Raw genomic sequence first — 21,970 nt, forward strand, 5'->3', positions numbered from 1 at the left:
GTCCCCACTGGGGTGCCTGGCCAGTCTGGGTGAGGGGCTGAGGGCTGTTTTCAGGCTGGCGGGTGCCTGAAGCTCCCAACTGCTCTTTTTTCCTTTTTTGTTTTTATTCTGGGCCACCTTTAGCTCTGGCTCCAGCTCTGAGGCCTCTGTTGCTGAAAGCAGGTATCTGGTTTGTTTGGGTTCTATAATCGAAACAATGTATAACTCCAGCTCTGAGATCCGGGCTCGCTGAAAGCAGGTTTCTGGGGTTTTGTTTAGCTTCTATATTTGTTACAATGTTTCAAACTGCAGGCTCAGAGGCCGCAAGGCAGGTGGGGAAGGTTGGCTTCCTCTGTCACTGAAGCAAGCAAGCCTCATGTTAGTTTCAAGCTTCCTGGCTGCCGGTCACCATCTTGGCTCACAGTTAATTTGCATATTGACCTGATTAGCCAATGGGAAGGGTAGCGGTTGTACACTAATTACCATGTTTCTCTTTTATTAGATAGGATGATTGTCAATGCTTTGGGGGTTTGGCTGTGATTGTTACAGGATGGGAATGTGTTCGGGGAGTTGAGTCAAAGAATGGCTTAGTGGACTAGATTGGGGGCAATGGTACTAAAGAGAAGAAAGGATTATGCATGATGCCCAGGTTATGTATTTAGTTCTTCAATTTTGACGACTTGCCTATCCATAAGCTCTGCCAGGACATCAACAAGATCTGTCAGGATCCTTTGTGTCTAGCAGGAGCTTACTTCAGGAGACACTTAGGATTGCTGAATTAACAAATGGTGCCAGAGAGATTATATATATACTAGAGGCCCGGTGCACCATAATTTGTGCACTCGGGGGGGGGGGTCCCCTCAGCCCGGCCTGTGCCCTCTCGCAGTCTGGGACCCCTCAGGGGATGACCACCTGCCGGCTTAGGCCCGGTCCCCGGTGGATTGGGCCTAAGCTGGCAATCAGACATCCCTCTGGCAGCACAGCAGCCCTTGGGGGATGTCCACTTGCCAGCAGGGAGCAGGTCTAAACTGCAGTCGGACATCTTTAGTGCTGCTGAGGACACGGGAGAGGTTCCCACCACCCCCGCTGTACTGGCAGCCATCGGCCTGGCTTGTGGCTGAGCAGAACTCCTCCCATGTGAGAGCACCCTGACCACCAGAGGGCAGCTGCTGCATTGAGCGTCTGCCCACTGGTGGTCAGTATGTGTCATAGTGACCAGTCATTCCCAGTCATTCTGCTGTTAGGGTCAGTTTGCATATTACCCTTTTACTATATAGGATAGAGGCCTGGTGCATGGGTGGGGGCCAGCTGGTTTGCCCTAAAGGGTGTCCCAGATCAGGGTTGGGGTCCCGCTTGGGTGCCTTGCCAGCCTGGATGAGGGGACGATGGCTGTTTTCAGCTGGTCACACCCCCTTCAGTGTGGGGGTTCCCACTGGGGTGCCTGACCAGTCTAGGTGAGGGGCTGAGGGCCGTTTTCAGGCTGGCGGATGACTGAAGCTCCCAACCTCTCCTTTTTTTTTTCTTTTCTTTTTTTATTCTAGGATTTATTTACCTTCTATGGCTGTCACTGGAGCTGAGAGCCAGCTTTAGCTCTGAGGCTTGGCTCCAGCTCTGAGAGCTCGGCTGCTGAAAGCCGGTATATGGGCTTTGTTTAGCTTCTATAATTGAAACTGGGGTGGGGGGGGGGATGGCGGGAGGTCCCTCAGCCTGACCTGCACTCTCTCCAATCTGGGAGCCCTCAGGGGATGTCCTACTGACAGCTTAGGCCTGCTCCCTGTGGTTTTCTGCTCTCAGGGGACCTGTCTTTTTGATGCCACCACAGGTCCTGGTGTCTGCTCTCTGTGGGGGCCTGCTTGCCCTTCACCACCGGGGCCAGGGGCAAGCAGGGCCCTGCTGTCTGCACACTCACTGTGGGGGACTGCTTGCCCCTTGCTGCCATGGCCAGGGGCAAGCAGGGCCCTGCTGTCTGTTCGCTAGCTGCGGGGGACTGCTGTCTGCTCATTCGCTGCAGGGGACGTTCCCACCCTGCCCCCAGCCGCTTGCGCTTACACCGGCTCAGAGGACCTGGGTCCTGGGGATGTGCTGCCCTGCCCCTGGCTGCTCAGTGCCTGTGTGCATAGGCCCAGAGTGGCCGGGGGTGTTCCGGGACCCCAGTTGTTCCAGGCCTACGCGCAGGCCTACAGACTCAGAGCAGCCTAGCTCCTGAGAATGCCTGTCCCTGGGACCCAAGCCACTCAGTGCCTGCACATGCAAATCAACCCGCCATCTTTGTCGGGTTAATTTGCATACTCACTCCTGATGGGCTGTGGGGCATCACAAAGGTATGGTCAATTTGCAACTTTCTCTTTTATTAGTGCGTGCATGCGTGCGCGCAAACACACACATGCACACTAGAGGCCCGATGCACAAAAGTCATGTAAGGGGCTCAGCCCTAGCAGCCCCGGTGCAGACCTGGCTGTCCCTCACAGCCCCGGCTTTGTCTGGAAGGTCGTCCAGAAAGACCTTCAGAAGGTTGTTCAGCTGTTTGGTCTAATTAGTATAATAGCTCTTTATTATATAGGATATATATGTATATATATATATACACACACACACACACACATATGTATACTTATTTATTTTTTAATCCTCACCTGAGGATATTTTTTCCATTAATCTTTTTTTTTAAAAGATAAGGCCTTTTTAAAAAAATATATTTTATTGATTTTCAGAGAGGAAGGGAGAGGGATAGAGAGTTAGAAACATCGATGAGAGAGAAACATTGATCAGCTGCCTCCTGCACACTCCCCACTGGGGATGTGCCCACAACCAAGGTACATGCCCTTGACCAGAATCGAACCCGGGACCCTTGAGTCCGCAGGCCGACGCTCTATCCACTGAGCCAAACCGGTCAGGGCTCCATTCATCTTTAGAGAGAGAATGAAAGGGAGGGAGGTGAGGGAGAGAGAGAAACATTGATGTGAACGAGACACATCAACTAGTTGCTTCTTGCATGCACCCTGATTGGGGCCGGGTATTGAACCCACAACCAAAGTACGTCCCCTGACTAGGAATTGAACCTGACCCTTTGGTCCATGAGCCAATGCTCTAACCACTGAGATAAACCGGCCAGGGCAGAGTGATATATTTTAAAAAGCAAGTCTGAAGACACTGATTTAGGTTTAAAGACTCCTGCATCTCCCCTACCCTGCACAGGGTCCCTCAAGGAACTTGAACTGCTGTGTTTTCTGGGGAGCGCATATGAAATACATTCATTGAATTCATCCAACAAATATGTACTAAGCATCATCACTATACTAGGTAGAGAGGACATAACAGAGACTAAGACAGATAAAAATCCCTACCTTCATGGAGCTGATATTCTAGTGAGGGATACAATAAATGAATAGATCAAATACATGGTGTGCCAGATAGTGGTAAGTATTCAAGGGAAAAATAAAACAGAAGGCAGACAGAAAGAATATGTATGTATCTGGGAGAGGGCTATCATTTCACATAGAGTGACAATCATAAAGGGAAGAACTTCCCAGACAGAGCAAATAACACAGAAAAAGGCCCTGGGGCAACAATGTGCCTGACAGGCTAGAGAAGCACCAAGTAGGCCAATAACACTGGAGCAGATTGAGAGGGGCAGGACGGAGATGAGGTCATACAGGGATCCAGTTTCTGTAGGGCTTTATAGGCCTGCTTTCTGCCTGTTCCAGCCTCTTCTTGTCTTTTATACAGTGAACAGAGGGCTCTGTGACTGCATGAGGGGAACAGAATATGGAAGTGGGTTGACCAGTGAAGCTATTAAAATAGTGCAGTAGGGGGGTGATACTGGCTAGTACCAGGGTGGGGCAGAGAATGGGGTTAGAAGTGGTCAATTCTGGATAGATTTTAAAGGGAGAGCCAAGAGCATTTGCCAATGGACTGGACAAGGAGCATGTCCTGGCCCAGTTCAAATAACAAACCTGTAGTCCAACAACATCCGGTTTATTTACCACAGCAATGAGGGAGACTCCACACCAGCGGTACTGTGGGGAGTCTCACCAAAGGAAAAGATAGTTATTATTGGGTTTGGGGGAAGGGTGAAATTTAGGTGAGATGTAAATGAAAGTGGCCAGGCTCAATGCAAAGTAGAACTGTACATAAAGGAATCAATATCAAGTCTGTCCTGTCCCCTTGGAAACAATAACGTTTACATAGAGGTGGAATGCTGTGTCCAGAATCACCTTACCTGAGCTCTGCACCGGGACTAAATAGAGGCTGCTTGTGTCAAAGTGACCTAGCTCCTCTCATTCTTACCGATTAACTTGAAACAACAAAGTTTGTGATAGTCTATGATTTTAGAGAACAAAATTTCCTAGTCAGTAAGAGAGCAGTGGTCAAAGAAAGGGAGTTGTGTCCTTTTACATCTGCAGCATATCCCTGAATAAAATATAGAAATATTTTTTCCTTTTAACTACTCATCCAGGTTTTTTTGTGTCTTATTCCAGCCAAATAAATGGGAAGACAGATTTTTTTTACAGTTCAAGCTAATTTTTACTTTCTCAAGTGTGAGGAAAAAGAGGTAAGGGTGACTCTAAGGTTTCTGTCTTGAGGAAGGAAGGATGGAGTAAGCTATTAACTAAGGTTGTGGAAGGTTTGGGGGAGACAAGATCAGGAGCTAGGTTTCGGATGTTTTGAGTTTGAGATGTCTCAAATTCGTGGAGATGGTTCGTGGTTCCTTACAGACCCAAGAACCTCACTTCTCCCTACAGAGCGCCCCCCCTCCCCTTCTTCCGCCCGCTCCATTCACTCACTACCTGTAGTTAATCGTCCAGCCCTGTTTTAACGTATCTGCATCTTTGTTATGTGCGGTGAAACTCTGAGAATACCGACTCTTCACCTGCCAACCCTGCTTCGACACTGCAAGCTGGACCAAGTGCCCACATGGGGACTGACCTTTGCCCCACTACTGCGCTCACTTGTGGAACCTCACAGGGCGGTTGTCGGCGCCCCGCAGGCCCGCAGTGTTGGAGCATTTCGGAGCCCAGCAGCACTGGGGCATGGCTGTCCAGCCCGTAGTTTCCCGCGGTCTGCAGCAGCACTTCGGTGGTCGCCCGCTTACGCTCTCTCCTCTGGGCTCATTTCAGAGCCGGGTGCTTCCTCTTGTGCCTCGGGAGGGAGGAGTGCGCCTGAGAACTCCCCGCCCTTTCGGTTACCACACCTGCACCCTGGTCACGTGGTGAATGGGGAAACAAGAATACCTCCCCGTCACCGGGACCTGATCGCCAGGTCAGGGAGAGATGGCGTCACGGCGCTTCCGAGCCAACTCGTCAGTCTGCTTCGGCTCCACCCTGGCTTACGTCCGGGAGACGCCGCTGCCAGGCTGTTGCCCTGAGGCGGCAGCAAAAAGCGAGATGTGGCGGTTTTGGTCTTGGCCACGTAAAAGTTTAAACCGGTACGATTTAGTGAGTGATGAAAACGCAGACTAGAAGCGCCACCATGCTTGAATCTAGCTGTGGCCCCACCTCGCCAAACGCTCCACTCCGCCTCTTATTCCTCATTGGTCAAAAGCACCGCCCGCAGTGCTGCGATTGGCCAAACGGGCGGCTACCGCATCCAATGGGCGGCGGCGCTGGCTTTCCCGCTACGGTTCGTTACTTGAGAGGGTCGTGGCGGCGGCGGCAGTTGGGTGTAACGGTCGCCCGGCTCCGGTGCGACCATGGCGGCCTTGGGGCCCGGAGGCTACGCGCGGAACGATGTGCGGAGAGGCCAGTCCTCCCCGCCCCCCTCTCCAGCGCTCTGCCTCCGCCGGCGGACGAGACTCCCCACGGCGCCCGAGGACACAGTGCAGAACCGGGTAAGGAGCGCTTGCCCTGCCCTCCCAGACCCTTCCCTTAGATATTTGGCCCCGCCTATCAGCTCCCGGCGTTTGACTCTCTGGCCCCGTCCTGTTCCTAAGCCCCGCCCCTTTTGTCAAGGTTCCTCCCATTTTCCCATCTCCTCCTCTCTCGGGTACGCCGTCATTCCTAGCCCCTCCTCATACCCTGACCCCACCCTCAGCCCTGGGAGCATTCCTGGGTTCCTCCCTGGTGTCTACGTTCCTGCGTGCGATTTCCCTCGGGCTTTAAACGTCTCTCTGGGCCCTTCCACTTTTGTTGACCTCGCCCCGCCTGAGCTGCCCCAACTCTTCCTCAGCTCTACCCCGCCTTCTCTTCCATTCTCCCTTTTACCAAGGTGGGATTCTTATTCCATATAGCCACCCAAAATTATGGTGAGGATGTGAGTAATTGTAATATCTCAGCAGCGCTACTTGGAGGGAGGCTTACAGAAGTTCTAAGACACACGAACAAAGATGATTTTAGAGTAGGTAGAGGGAATTCCATTAGCACAGCAGCAATTTAAAAAATTGTTCTTTAACTTTCTGAGCCATAAAGTATGTTTTTATATAATGAAGATAACAGTAACCATACCATGGAGTTGCAGGGAGATGAAATAAAATGTGAAATGACGTGCTTGGCACAGAGTCCCGATAAAGGGTGGATACAAGCTGCACTCTGCTGTATCACCCACTCCTGGCTGCAAGGCCTGGGCACGTGGCCCCTATCCACCTCTCTGGTGGTACCTCCATCCTCCCTCATAAAAAGGTTCAATCTCACTCTCCTGTTGTCTGTTTTCGGAGGCACCAAGCTCTTTCCCACTTCCTAGCCTTTGTGTTTGGTGAGTCTGGGCTGTTTGCCATAGTCTACCACAGTGGTTCTCAACCTTGGCTGCACATTAGAATCACCTGGGAATCTTTTTAAAATCCTGATTTCTGGACCTCATCATTAGTAACAAAGAAACAGAATTCCCGGAGGATGAGGCCCAGAAATCAGGATTTTAAAAAAATTCCCAGTTGATTCTAATGTGCAGCAAAGGTTGAGACCACTATGTTAGAGAGTATTTGTGAGGATTAAGTGAGCTCATATATCTTAAGCACTTAAAGCAACACCTGGTACATTGCAAAAACTCTGTTAGTATTAGCTACTACTGTTATGATTGTGAATTTTGGGTAATTGATGTCATTTATTTTCCTTGTTTGGTGATTGTTCACTTGTTTCTTTACTTGTGGAACCTCTATACTATAAATTTGATGAGAGAATGGACAGTGTTCACTTTTGCTCACTGCTGTGTCTTCCCTGCATGGCTCAAAGTGCTGACTTTGGAGCCAGACTATCTGGGTTTGTATCTCCAGCTTGTCATTCTGCTGGTGTGGGACCTTGGACCTCAATGTCCTCATCTGTAAAACAGGGCTGATAATAGTGCCTTCTTCCTTGAATTGTTTTGGGATTTCAAGTCTTGCATCCACATGAAATACTTAAAAATGTATCCAAAGGTCACCTTCTTAGTGAGGCCTTCTTCCCTAACCCTGTGCTCCCAGTTTCTTTTCCTGCTTTGTTTTTCTTTATTGCTCTTATCATCACCTGATACCTATTTTGCATATTTTTTCTATTCATTTTTTGGAATGTCCTGCATCCCATCACCACCAGAATGTGAGCTCCAGAAGGGCAGGGATTTTTGTGTGTTTTCCTTGCCATGCTATGCCTTTAACATGGCCCTGTGTATTTGTCAAAGGAATGTTGAGGAAAACAAATGTTAGCTGCTGGTAGATGATGATAAAAGGGTGTCCCAAAATTCACGCAAGAAGTAATTTTGATAGAAAACACAGGTTTATAATTAAAAGTTGTAAATTTTTTATTGATTCATAAAGTATACAGTATAGGGTTATGTATGGAATAGCATATCGGGTAAATGGCCTCCATGGCTTTGCTGGCACATACGCACTCTTGTTGAAATTTTCCATGACCGTTTTGCATAAATGTGGCTGAATTTCAGTATCCACCTGTTGTTGTTCCATAATCCATTCAATGAACTCTATTCGCTGTGCGTGGTCAGTAGGCTTCAGTTCTTGAGTCAATTGAACTTCGTAAGCATGAAGATGCAAACCTTTCGTGAGAATACGCTGTAGAGAGCTTCTCAAAATGCCCAATTCTTGACCATAGTGCTGAATTGATGTCCCTGGATTCTCGGCAACACTCTCATGAACTGCTTCAGTGTTTTGTGTTGAACGACTTGTTGAAGGACGGCCAGAGTGTTTAAGATCACTAATTGATCCAGTCTCCTTAAATTTTTTAATTAATCTCTTCACAGTTGATGAAGTTAAATCACTATTCCGACCATATTTTGCATGAAAATTGCAAACTGTAGCTGCCAAACCTTCATTATTTTTAAAATATTGCTCAACAATGAAAACGCGTTGTTCTTTTGTGTAGCGCTCCATTTTTAATAACCCTGAACTGTCAGCTGTCACGCTATCTTTTTTTCCGTTGGCAACACTTTACAGCACAAATGGCGTAAAATTCAAATCTTACGTGAATTTTGGGACACCCTTTAGAAGCTCAGTGAGTGTGTTGAATATAACAAGAACAGAATGGGTGGCTGAGGTGGCTGTGTCACATGGGACCTGCTGAGGGTAAGTGCTTTTGACTTGGGCTTTCCCCCTGCAGGTGTCACTGGAGAAGGTGCTTGGCATCACAGCCCAGAACAGCAGTGGCCTAACCTGTGACCCCAGCACAGGCCGCGTGGCCTACCTAGCAGGGTGAGTGGATGGGCCTTGGTTTTCCCATCTGTAGAATGCAGATAATGCTGCCTACCTCTGAGGGCTGTGGAGAAGATTCCATCTGTATCTACAACAGTACCTGGCGTGTAGTGAGCACTATGAAAGCCTTATTGTGACTGCAGGTGGGAGATGGCAGTGATTATGGGAAAGACAGGTGATTAAAACTCAAGCCATATCAGACAACCTGAATTTGTGTCCCAGGTCCACCATGTGCCCCTCTCTGAGCCTCTGCTTCTATGGTTATAAAACAGAAACAGTGATACCCTCCTCTTGGATTGTTGAGAGTACTGAAGGACATTGTGCAACTGTATATTGCACAAATACCAATCTAGTCTGACACTGTTTTGGGCACCAAAGGGACCCCCCCCCTCCAACCCTCATAGGGCAGGGCAGACCCATAGTCATTACTAATGAACATGAAACTGTTAGTCTTGGGGAAGTAAGCAATCCAAGATAAAGGACAGGGGCGGGCTTTTGAATCTGACAGGTATAGATTCACATCCCCACTCTGTCCCAGACCTACTGGATAGCCCTGGACAAAGGACTTCCCCTCTCTGGGCTTCAGTTTCCTCCTCTATAAAATGGGACGAAGATTCCTGACCTTTTCTGGCAGTTGTAAGGATTTAAAGAGATCGTGCACACAAGTCTTTATTAGCCCAGGGCCTGGAAGGATAATTACCACAGAGAAAGTGTTGGTTTCTATTTAAGAATGTTTTAATGATAAATGTGAAGTGCCCTAGAATTCTCAGCATAGACATCTGGAAGAGGAGGTAAACAGAGGATCTTCTGCTCAGAGGGAGCCTTTTTTATGTGTGAACTCTCTTCTGTTGGGGACAGAATATCCCTGGACCCCAATACTCCCCTCATTTGGGCACATTTTCTTCTTTCTCCTCAGCTGTGTGGTGGTGATTTTGGACCCCAAGGAGAACAAGCAGCAGCACATTTTTAACACTGCCAGGTAGGCTGGGGCCTGGGCATGGGCAGGAGTGGAACCCTGGAAGTGCTCATGATTAGGTGACTAATTCATTCACTCACCCATCAGTTCAACAACATTAACCAAGTGTCTGCTCTGTGTTAGGTATTATACCATGTGCTGGGGTCACAACAGTGAACAAAAGAGATGAGACTCTTTGCTCTCTGTAGAGCTGACAGCTCAGAGAGGGAGACAGCCTAAAGCCAATTGGCTAGCAAGCCCGCTGTGACCATTGCTATGGGGAAGTGACAAGGGATGTGTTAGGGCAGGTTTATAGGCAGAGAGTAGGGGATAAGCCATATCAGAGAGCTCTGGAAAGGCCTTCCTGAGGCTGAGACCTGGAGGAAGTGAGGGGGAAACCCATGTGAAGGTGAGGGAAAAGCATTTCAGGCAGAGGGCAAAGTCTAAGAACCTCAGGTTGTTTGAGGAGCAGCCAAGGATCCACGTGCTTGGAATAGAGGTGTGGGTGGGAGGAGATAAGGCAGGAACAGACAGAAGCCACATCACCTGGGCCTTAGGGAGGGGATTGGATACTGACTGCAAAGAGAAGCCACTGGAGGGCATTTATTTATAGGTTAAGGATATGCTTTTTACACCCTAACCTTCCAGCACCCTCAGTCTCCCTTCTCTGTTTTACTTTTCTCCACAAAAGGTACTTCTTTCTCAATATGCAACAAAATTTCCTCACTAATGATATTTACTGTCTGTCTCCCTTCCATAGTGTGAGTTCTCTGAGGGCAGAGACTTTCTCTTAGTGAATTTCTATGTCCCTTTCACCTAGAGCAGTATTTAGCACATTGATGGCACTTATTATTTCAGGAATGAATGAATGAATGTGATTTAGAAAGATCCCTCTAGCTGCTAGGTTACTGGGGAAGGCCCTTAGCTCTGAGTAGGCCCATGTTGGTGTCCAGGGGTCTGCCTTTGGGTTGATTGATCACTGTGCCATCCAACAAATGGCATGGAAAGGGTCCACTCTCAACCACTGATGAGTCTGTCTTAGGAGGTGGTGTGGCCAGAGTAGAGGTTTTCACCCAGCTGCATTTCAGAGTCACCTGATCCCTGGGCCTCACTCCCAGAGAAGGCCTAATCATTGGCCTGGAGTGAAGCATGGGTATTGGGAACTTTAAAACTCTTTAATCCTCACCTGAGGACATTATTTCCATTGATTTTTAGAGATTGGAAAGGAGGGAATGGAGGGAAAATATGGGGGTGAGGGGGGAGAAATGTCAGGGTGAGAGAGACACATCTATTGGTTGCCTCCCGCACATGCTCCCACCAGGCCCAGGGATTGAACAGAAACCCAGGTATGCACCCTATACTGGGAATCGAACCCTCCACCTTTGGTCCACAGGTTGATTCTCTAACCACTAATCAACACCAGCCAGGGCTAAAATAATTTTAGACTTAACAAGACTAGTGCAAAGAGTGTGTGTAAACCTTATACCCATATTCCCCAAATGTTAACATTTTATCACATATGCTTTATCATTCTCTGTCTATATACATATTAATTTTTCTCTGAATCATTAGAGAGTAAATTGGAAGCATGATGTCCCTGTATCTCTAAATACTTTGGCTTGTATTTCCTGGGGGGTGGGGGTGGGGGGGAGGAATGATGTGGTCCTTTAAAACCACATCAGGCAATACATTCAACAATATCAGGAAATTACAGGTGATACATTACTACCATCTACTCCTCATTCAGGTTTCACCATTTGTCCCAAGAATGTCCTTTATAGCAAAAGGATTCTGTCCAGAACTATGCATTGCTTATCATTGTCTCTTTAGTCTCCTTCAGTCTGAAGCAGTTCCTCCATCTTTTCTTGACTTTTATGACCTTGACACTTTTGAGGATTACAAGCCAGGTAATTTGTAGAATATGCCAACCTTTGGGTTTGTCTGATGTTTCCTCATACATAAATTCACGTCTACATCTTTGTCAGGAACACCTCAGAAAGAATGCTGTGTTTCTCTCAGTACATTCTATCGGGAAGTTCATGATGTTGATCTCTCTCATGACTGGTGGTGTTCACTTTGAGCCCTTAATTAAGGTGGTATCTGCCAGGCTTCTCCATTATGAAGCCTCTCTTTTCCCCTTAGGGCTACTTCTCTGAAACTTTGCAGATATTACCCTGTTTCTCACCAAACTTTTACTCACTAGTTTTAGCATGGCTTTGACATTTTTAAAAAGCTCCCTAGGGAATTCTGACATGCAGCCAAGACTGAGAGCCTCTGGCCTACAGTCCAGGGCTCTGCCCTGTATGGTTAGGTGTCCTTGGGCAGGGGACTTCCCTGTGTTGAAGTTTCCTCATCTCAAACTGACTAATGAATGTCCTGACTTCTTGGAATGTGTGTGAGGAATCAGCATACTGATGCCCATATAGCATTTGACAGAGGGCTGGGCACAAGGTCAGGACACATGATAGTCAGGAGTACTTGCAGACAATAGAAAACCCACAACGAACATGGTTTAAACACAAGGGCATGTTCTTCCTGCACATAAGTGTGGAGGTGGACACCCAGGGGGCTGGTGTCTCTGTGAGCATTAGGGACCCCACTTCTGTCTTTCTGTTCCACCATGCTTATTGTGAGGCTTCTGTTCTTGAAGTCACCACTTGACCTAAGATGGAGTTCTGGCTGTATGTACTTTCTTCAGAAGGGTAACAAGTGGAGAGCAGGACAGAATTCCCTTCAAAAAGCTTTTCTGGAAATTGCAACAGCACCTCTCATTGTCCAGACTAAGTCATGTAGCTGTACCTGTGTAGCTACAAGTGAGTGAGGAAATGTACTCTAGCTGGAGACATTGCCAACCCAATTAAAACTGATATTCTGTGAGTGGGGAAGAAGGGGTGAGTTGCTGTTAGGTAGCCAGATCACCTTTGTTGCTGTAGGAACAATGGGAAGCCATCAGAGGGTTGAGTTGATGATAGATGTTCTATAAGATTGTCAAAGACTTACTGAAAGACTTACTTAGTTATCTGCACACCAGTTTATTCATGTGAGGGAGACAACTACTAGACTGTTAAGGAAGAGATGTAAAAACAGCATTAAAAAGAGAGAGAGAGAGAGAAAAAAACAATGCAGTCTTGGAGCAATGAAACTTGCTACAAAAAAAGTGCAAACTAGTCTGATTATTCAGCCATTGTGCTGGCTATCTTGGAGTATCAGAGAGAAGCATGTTGATTAGCAACAGGTTTTCCAGAACACCTTGAGCGATTAGCAGTGGAGCACATGCTGTGGCTGTCTCAGTGTGATTGTTTGCCAGGGTCCTCCCTTCAGCACCACCTCCATAGTTAGGACAGATCTGTACCATTTCCCACATCTGAATTTCTCAGGATTAGAGGGCTGCTGGGATCTTAGGAAGCCCACTGTTGTAGAGGGAGAGGAAGGAAAGTCCCCATTCAGTGTCCACCCCATCTGGGTTTGGAGTTTAAGGGAGAAGGGACCTTTGCTTTTATAGAACCCCATTTCCCTATGCTCCTAGCAGCAGGGAATACAGGAATGCATCATGTGCTGTGCTGGGCACATAGGCAGTACTGGCCCCGTGGGAGCTGCTAGTGCTCACCTCTCCTGGCCTCTCCAGGTTTAGGAGCGAGGAGTGGGCAATGTGCTGTGAGCACAGCCAGGTTTGGGTCTGGCGTCCCACCCTAGTGTCTGTGGACCCAGTGATATCAATAATCCTTTTCCTTGCCCTCAGGAAGTCTCTGAGCTCTCTGGCCTTCTCCCCTGATGGGAAGTACATAGTGACGGGAGAGGTGAGTTGTGATCATGATTGAGTAGGTGGGGAGGTGTCTTGGGGCCATTCCTTCTGTCTTCACAGGCCTGGAAAGTCCCTGGAATAGCTTGTTCCTGGCCACAAAAACCTCCTGGCAGATAGGGGAGGTAGCTTTGGGACATACCCTGGGGCAGTGCCATCTTCAGCCCTGCCAGCCCTTCTAGCCCTGCTTGGTATTGAAGCCAGCAGCAGTTAACAGCTCCACCTTTCCTAGAACGGGCACAGGCCTACTGTGCGAATCTGGGATGTGGATGAGAAGAGTCAGGTGGCAGAGATGTTGGGCCACAAGTACGGCGTGGCCTGTGTGTCCTTCTCCCCAAATATGAAGCACATTGTGTCCATGGGCTATCAGCACGACATGGTACTCAACGTCTGGGACTGGAAGGTGAGCCAACTGGTGGGTGTGTGGGCAGGCAACCAGCTGCTGGAGCATCCTGGGTATCAGGCTTTGGAAGAACTAAATGAGATAACTTGGTAAAGTGCTCATTCATCCAGCAAATATTTATTGAGCACCTGATCCCTGTTTTAGGCACTTATTGAAAGGCATATGACAAGTGCTCAGTTAGTGGGAAAATAATTATTTTTATATTGACCAGCTGTGACCTTGATCAAGTGACTTAACTTCTCTGTGGGTCTGTTTCCTTATGGATATTGATCAAGTGACTTAACTTCTCTGTACGTCTTTTTCTTAAAATGGATATTATAGTATACACCTGGTTGAATTGTGAGAATTCAATGAATTGATATGAATCACTGGACTCTGGAATAGCTGAGGGAGGACTTGGAATCTGCAGAAATGGGTACCAAGTCCTGGTTCTGTTCATAACCTCCTGTGTAACCTTGAGTACATGATATCTTCCCTTTTAGCATGGCAGAGTGGGAGGAGAAGTACCTCCCTTATAGAGCTATTGAGAGGATCCCATGAGTTATCCAGTGAAGTGCTCAGCAGGGCCCAGAATGGGCGCTCCATTGATGGCAGCCATGGTTGCTATCCTTACATCCCAGCTGTGGCTGTCCTCCACACCAGCAGTTGCCATCCGGTGGTCCACGGACTACTGGTGGTCTGTGAGGTCTGAAAGGTTGGCAACCGCTGCTCTACACAATGTGGGCTGTAGAGCTTGGACTCAGGGACAGCTCTGGAACTTACTCTCATGTGGGTACCTTCCCAAGCCTCAGTCTCCTCTGTAGTGGTAATAAGAGTGTCACACAGGTTCTCCCATAGGTTAGCTTACTGGAGGGTCCAAGGAAAACAGACTTGAAGCAGAGGAGAGTGAGGAGATGCAGGGCTGAGGGCAAAGGCTGAAGTCTAATGGGGTGGGTGCTAGCATGAACTTTTCTGTACTGATTCTTCCAGAAAGATATTGTGGTGGCCTCCAACAAGGTATCATGCAGGGTCATCGCCCTCTCTTTCTCAGAGGACAGCAGCTATTTTGTTACTGTTGGTAACCGGCATGTTAGGTTCTGGTTCTTGGAAGTCTCCACTGAAGCAAAGGTGAGTTTTGTCCCTGCCACCTCAGCCAGGCCTGGGGAGTAACTGTCAGGGGCAGAATGGACTCCTGTTTCTTCCTGAGACATAGGGCTGTCTGGCCTCTCAAGCCTATCTCTGCCTCTGGCCTGCTCTCCAGTGCTGACTGTCAAGCCCTGCTAGGAATCTCCCCACTGCACTTCCTTCCTCACTGGCCCTGGGCCAGGCCTTTTTCCGGGGCTGCTGCCTTCCAGCCACTCTGCCTGGAAGTGTGTTCTATGTTTTTCTTTCCTTCTCCTCCTCTTGGAGGAGTTTCTTAGGGTCCTCCTGTGTAGTTGTGTTGTTCCTCTGGTCATGAGAGACCCGTCATGTTGCTGTTAGAGTAGAGGTTATGTGAACAATGTCTCACTGTGCCCTGCTATGCCTCCAGGTGACCGGGACAGTGCCCCTCATAGGGCGCTCAGGCATCCTGGGTGAGCTGCACAACAATGTCTTCTGTGGTGTGGCTTGTGGCCGGGGCCAGATGGCAGGCAACACCTTCTGTGTGTCCTACTCGGGCCTCCTCTGCCAGTTCAACGAGAAGAGGGTGCTGGAGAAGTGGATCAATCTGAAGGTACCCCACCTCTCTGCTATCAATGGGGGAAACACTTTTTCCATGACATGATCTCCTGGGACACTCAGCAGTGTTTCTGCCCGGTGGTTGATCACACCAGCTCTGGGTTTGTTAATCCTTACCCGAGGATATTTTTCCCATTGATTTTTAAAAGAGATTGGGGGAGGTGGGGGTAGCGGGAGAGAACATCAATGTAAAAGAGACACATCAATTGGTTGCCTCCCCAGCGCAGAGATGGAACTTGCAACTCAGGTATGTGCCCTTGACCAGGAATTGAACCCCTGACCCTTCAATCTGTGGACCAACGCTCTAACTACGGAGCACACCAGGCAGGGTACAGCTCTGGGTTTGACCTTATAAGTTCTGTTTGTATTATTCTGGTAAGTGACTTGCCCTACCTGAGCCTCAGTTTCCTCATCTGTAAAATGGAAATACTGCTGTATACCTCACAGAGTTGATGAGATAATATAGGTAATGCATTCAGCACAGTGCTAGTCCCCTGAAATGGGGTCAGGTTACAATTGCTTTACTCACCTTTTGATTCAGTTCACATTTCTCTTCTTCATTGAGCACTCTTGGCTAGTAGGACAACTGCATTTTTAAATTTTTAAAATAGATTTTTATTGATTTCAGAGAGAGGAAGGAAGAGGGAGAGAAAGATCAATGATGAGAGAGAATTATCAATCAGCTGCCTCCTGCACATCCCGCACCAGGAATCAAGCCCACAACTCAGACATGTGCCCTGACCGAGAATCAACTGTGACCTCCTGGTTCATGGATCGACACTCAATTACAGAGCCACATTGGCTGGGCCTGAATTTTTTAAAATACATATATATATAATATCATTGACTTAATCATTTTCAGTCAAAAAAGACTATACCAAAAACAACATTTTAAACTAAAAGATGATATATCAGTAAATTGCAGAACCACTTTTCTTTTCGTTTGAATCCTCATCTTAGAACTCATGCAGCTTTTAAGCAAGTCAGAAGCTTTTGACAGATAGATGTGTAGCCCCTGAGCAGTTGTCATAAGTGACTCATAAATTAAGTCCCTGTGAATTTGTAGAAACTCCTCTAATCTGTGTCCAGAGTTCGGGCATTTCCTGACTCTGTCTATATGTCCTGGCAGGATACAGTCCTTCCTGTATACAGTAACTTTTTTTCTATGCTGCTTTGAAGTATAATCTCTATGAAGTTGTTTTTAAACAATAGGAAATAAAATTTAAGCCTAAAACTCAACCCTGTTACTGCAAGTGACCTATCTTTAGTCACAGTCTGCTGAACAGATGTTTTCCACCCACAGCTGAGTTCTTCTGTAGGTAGCAATGATAACTCTATCCCAGTCTACCTGCTGGCACATTTCCTTCAATAGTGATCTTACGCTATATCCTGATTTCAAAAATTGTAAAATTTACTAAGATGGGCTTCTTAGACCCAGGAAACTATAAGGCTTCTCTGGAGGCCCAAGTTCTGTCAGTCCCCATGTCCCTGAATTGGGCCACACAAAGCACAAAGTTCACTTGGGTCCCCTTTTCCCCCACAGGTCTCCCTGTCTTCCTGCCTCTGTGTCAGCCAGGAGCTCATCTTCTGCGGTTGTACAGATGGGATAGTTCGCATTTTCCAGGCCCACAACCTACATTACCTCGCCAACCTGCCCAAGCCACACTACCTTGGGGTGGATGTGGCCCAGGGCCTGGAGCCCAGGTACTACCCGAGGGAAGGGAAAGGGGCCCAACCAGAGTCTGTCTATTGGTATACATCCATACTTTTAGATCCATCTCCATACTAGCCAGCCCTAGGCAGGAAGCAGGATACAGCTGTAATGAGGCAGCAAAATCTCTGCCACTGTGAAGTCTTCAGTCTAGTGAGAGAGCTTGATGGTAAACAATTACACAAATAAGATCATTTCAGATAGTCATAAGTGCTTTGGTGAAATAAAATAGGGACTCATATTTGGGTGGCCAGGGTAAGCTTCTAGTGAGAAGGAGCCAGCTGTGTGGAGAACTGGGTCCTGACAGCAAGTGGAAAGGCCTTAAGGGAATAGCACACTGGGCCTGGTGTGTTGCAGGAATACTGAGCGGCTGTGTGGTTGGAGCCCAGTGTGCCCAGGGGAGGAGAATAATAGGAGATAGGTCTGAGAATGGATGGAGGCTGGTAGAAGGAGCTTATAGTCTATTCTGAGGTCCATGGGCAGCCACTGGGGATTTCAGGCATAAGCATTATGTGATCAGGCCTGGAGCATTAGATCACTCTGGCTGCCATGTGAAGAATGGGTGGAAAAGCTGAGCTATGACATATTTTCCCTTTGTTGTAAGTCATTTTGTGGGGGCAGAGGAGCTACCTAACCAGAAGTGCTGGGTACCTGGGGTGACCTCTCTGTAGATTACTGGACACTGCCTCTGGAGTGCCTTTTCTAATAGCCTTGAGGGGGCTATTGGGTATCTCAAAGGAAAGAGGGTGGGTCAGCAACTCACAGACAGTGGTGTGTTGTAGCAGCCAGGCTGCCCAGCTCTGCCAGCTTTTGCTTTGTGCTGTGTGGCCTCAGGTAGGTCACTGTATCAACTTGTGCTTCAGTTTCTTTATCTATAAAATATAGTACCTACCTATCATGGAGGTTGTGGGGATTCAGTGCAGCTAAAGCTTTTGGAACACAGCAGGTACTTAATAAACTGTAGGGAGGCCCCAGATCAGGGGACAACAACTCTGCTCCCTTGCACAGAGATGTTTGGTCATGTGTTGGTGGAGCCCATGAGAGAGAAGGCCTAAGGTATGTGCCCGTGATCCTTCCATGAGAGAGGACAGAGCTTGGGTTGGGTGAAATGAGTGGAGAAAAATGTTAGCAGGAGTTGAAATTCAAATGTTCTCAAGGGCCAAGTGGAAGCTTTCACTTTACAACCTCTGTGTTAGAAACAGAGCAAAGGAAGAGAGAGGATGGAGAAGTGGAGTTGGAGTGGGAGAGATGGACCACCGTGGCATTGACATGAGATAACTCAAGTGTCACCATGTCACCACAGGCAGCTGTCACTACCCACAGTGACACTGATGGTGATTGATGACCCATGTTGCCTTGTTAGCTTCCTCTTCTGCAGGAAGGCAGAAGCAGTCTATCCGGATACGGTGGCACTGACCTTTGACCCCATCCACCAATGGCTATCCTGTGTGTATAAGGACCACAGCATCTATATCTGGGATGTCAAAGATATCAACAAAGTAGGCAAGGTGTGGTCGGAGCTCTTCCACAGCTCCTACGTCTGGAATGTGGAGGTGAGTCCTTTTCCCCTCCCCAGCTTTTGTTCAGCCCCCGTTTGACGAAAGCTTCTGCAGAGTTTGGTGATCCCATTTAGCCATTCCTTCAAAGGATGCCTTATTCCTTCAAATGGACTCCAGCAATGTGCCAGGTACTGTTCTTGGTGCTGGGGACACAACTAGGAAGGAAACTGACAAAAGTCATGCCCTCATGGAGCTCACATTTGAGTGGGAAAGTAAACCCATAAACATCAGTATAAGACATGCCAAGTAGCAGTACCTCTCAGAAGAAAAATGAAGCAGAGCAGGTGAAAAGGAGATCAAGGCTACTTGCTATTCTAGAGAGGAGAATGGTCAAGGAAGGCTCTTTGAGGACTTGACTTTGAAGCAGAGAACTGCAGGAAGTGAGGGGATGAGAGACATGTGACCACTTGGGAGAACAACAAGAGCAAAGGTCCTGTAGCAGTAGCCTCTGTACCTCAGAGAGCCTTCTGTGGAAGCTGTTTGTGTCATTTAGTGCTTTTTTATTTGTGTTGAAGATGTTTTTATTTTCTAAGAATAAATCTGTGGAGATTTTTTCATTCTCTAAAGTTGTTCTAAGTACTCCTTGCAAATTAGATAACTGATGGAGAAAGAATTGTATTCTACTTTTTTTCCCTCCTGAAAATATCTTACTACTAGGAATGTCTGTCCTAGAGAACTTGTGTTTTCAGTGGCCTAATTCAGAATTGGAAAAAATAACCTTTGGTATAAGTATTGATTTAGCCTATTGACTGTTTGAATCCTTCTGCTTTCCTGGATCTGATGCTTCTATTACTAGCACTTTTCTCACTTAACAAGAAAGTTTTTAAATAACTTTAAAATTGTATATATAAACTAGAGGCCTGTTGCACGAAATTCATGCGGCGGGGGGGTGGCGGGGGAGATCCCCTCAGCCCAGCCTGCACCCTCTCCAATCCAGGATCCCTCTCACAATCCTGGACTGCTGGCTCCTAATCGCTTGCCTGCCTGTCTGGTTGCCCCTAACTGCCCCCCCGCTACCAGCCAGGTCGCCTCCAACTGCCCCCTCCCTGCCGACCTGGTCACTCCTAACTGCCCCCTCCACCCCCCGCTGGCCTGTTATCCCCCAACTGGCAATCCCCCTTGCCGCCTGGTCCCCCCTCATGGCTCCCCCCGTTGGCCTGGTCACACCATGCAGCCTGCTGTTCAGTCGTTTGGTCGTCCCTCATTAACCCCCTGCTGGCCTGGTTGTAGGCAGCCATCTTATGAGGGTGTGAGGGTTAGTTTGTATATTACCTCCTTATTATATAGGATAGGATATGTTCTCTTTGAAAAAAAGTTGTAATATTAAAGGTAAAACTAAAGTCTTTTTGATCACTTCCCCACTGCCAGTACTACTCTCTCATCCATATTATCAGGGTTTTTTTTATGTTTTTTCAGTTCATTTTCTTTGTATCTACCTGTTATTTATTTATTATATTTATATATAAATATAAATTTTATTTATTGATTGATTGAATAATTCTGTATGTAATTAAAATATAAATCTTATTCTTATATTTTTATATGTGTATATTTATCTCTTCAACAAAAATATCTGTAGATAGATCTTTTTAGAACCTTTTTATTAATTCTGGAAAATTCTCAGCCAGTATAGGTTTAAGAATTGCCTCTATCACATTCTCTCTCTTCTTCTATAAATCTCATGTACTATTTCTATTTATCCTTTATTTTTACTTTTAAAAATTATATTTATTTTTTATACTCATTACCTTAAAAATTTTATTTATTTATTGATTGATTCTAGAGAGAGGAAGGAAGAGAGAGAGATAGAAACACTGATTTGTTGTTCCACTTATTTATGCATTCATTGGTTGCTTCTTGTTTGAACTCTGACCAGGGATTGAACTCACAACTTTGTCATATAGGGATAACGCTCTAACCAACTGAGCTATCTAGCCAAGGTCTTATCCATCCTTCCTTCTCTCCTCTCCTCTCCTCTCTTCTCCTCTCCTATGTCCACCTTTTCCCAGCATTCCACTCTCTCTAGCAGTCAAAAGACAGAGAAATATCGATGTGAGAGAAACACATCCATTGGTTTGCCTCCTGCACGCGCCCTGACCAGGGCCCTGGCTGGAGAGGAGCCTGCAACCAACGTATGTGCCCTTGACCGGAATTAAACCCAGGACGCTTTGGTCACAGGTCGATGTTCTAGCCACTAAGCCAAACCATCTAGGGCAGTGGTCAGCAAACTGCAGCTCGTGAGCCACATGCGCCTCTTTGGCCCCCTTGAGTGTGGCTCTTCCACAAAATACCACATGCGGGCGCGCATGTACAGTGTGATTGAAACTTTGTGGCCCATGCACAGAAGTCGGTATTTTGTGGAAGAGCCGCACTCAAGGGTCCAAAGAACCGCATGTGGCTCGCGAGCCTCAGTTTGCCGACCACTGATCTAGGGCACCCTTTATTTTTAAAGATAAAACAGAGATCTTAAAAAAACCACACAGCCCAGGCTGGGTGGCTCAGTTGGTTGGAGCATCATCCTGTACACCAGAAGGTTGTGGATTTGATTCCTAGGTTGCGGGTTCTGTTCTCAGTTGGGGCGCATATGGGAGGCAACTAACTAATGTCTCTCTCTCTCCCTTCCTGTCTCTAAAAATCAATTAAAACATCCTCAAGTGAGAATTAACCTCCCCCCCCACACACACACACATACATAAATAAAAGTACAATTCATTGACTGTCATTAGCAGCTGTTGATGTTAAATGCCAGATCCATTTATTCATTGGGAATTGCAATATGGTAATATTCTAATTCTATATTTCTTTTTATATATGTACTAGAGGCCCAGTGCACAACAATTTGTGCACTGGGGGAGGGGTCCCTCAGCCCGACCTGTGCCCTCTTGCAGTCTGGGACCCCTCAGGAGATAATGACCTGCTGGCTTAGGCCTGCTCCCTGGTGGCAGATGGCAAGCCCAATCCCTAGGTGTAGCCCCTGGTCGAGCTCAGAGCAGGGCCTATTGGGGAGTTGGGGCACCGGCCCCCTATCACACACAGAGCAGGATCGATCAGGGGGTTGGGGAGCTCCCCGCTGTCATGCACAGAGTAGGGCTGATAGGGGAGTTGGGGCACTGCCCCCTGTCACACACAGAGCAGGGCCGATCAGGGGGGTTTGGGTGCTGCCCCCTGTCACGCTGATCCCGGTGCCGAGAGGCCTTGCTGCTCCGCTGATCTTGGTGCCGGGAGGCCTCGCAGCTCCGCTGATCCCAGTGCTGGGAGCGT

At 47.5% G+C, this 21,970-nt stretch overlaps 1 protein-coding gene across 8 annotated transcripts in view; it reads left to right on the forward strand.

Moving 5' to 3' along the window:
- Positions 1-5,483: 5,483 nt before the first annotated feature.
- Positions 5,484-21,970, forward strand: part of WDR62 (WD repeat domain 62) — a 53,548-nt gene continuing 37,061 nt past the window's right edge. For all 8 annotated transcript variants that reach the window (XM_015564819.1, XM_015564818.1, XM_015564820.1 and 5 more), the window contains exons 1-9: positions 5,484-5,806; positions 8,493-8,584; positions 9,501-9,563; positions 13,279-13,336; positions 13,571-13,741; positions 14,711-14,848; positions 15,252-15,434; positions 16,983-17,143; positions 18,514-18,703. In XM_015564819.1, coding sequence (XP_015420305.1) covers positions 5,669-5,806; positions 8,493-8,584; positions 9,501-9,563; positions 13,279-13,336; positions 13,571-13,741; positions 14,711-14,848; positions 15,252-15,434; positions 16,983-17,143; positions 18,514-18,703 — 1,194 coding nt within the window. In that variant the 5' untranslated portion in view covers positions 5,484-5,668. The remainder of the gene's footprint in view (positions 5,807-8,492; positions 8,585-9,500; positions 9,564-13,278; positions 13,337-13,570; positions 13,742-14,710; positions 14,849-15,251; positions 15,435-16,982; positions 17,144-18,513; positions 18,704-21,970) is intronic.

Source organism: Myotis davidii, unplaced genomic scaffold (assembly GCF_000327345.1).
Source record: "Myotis davidii unplaced genomic scaffold, ASM32734v1 scaffold681, whole genome shotgun sequence".
NCBI lineage: Eukaryota > Metazoa > Chordata > Mammalia > Chiroptera > Vespertilionidae > Myotis > Myotis davidii.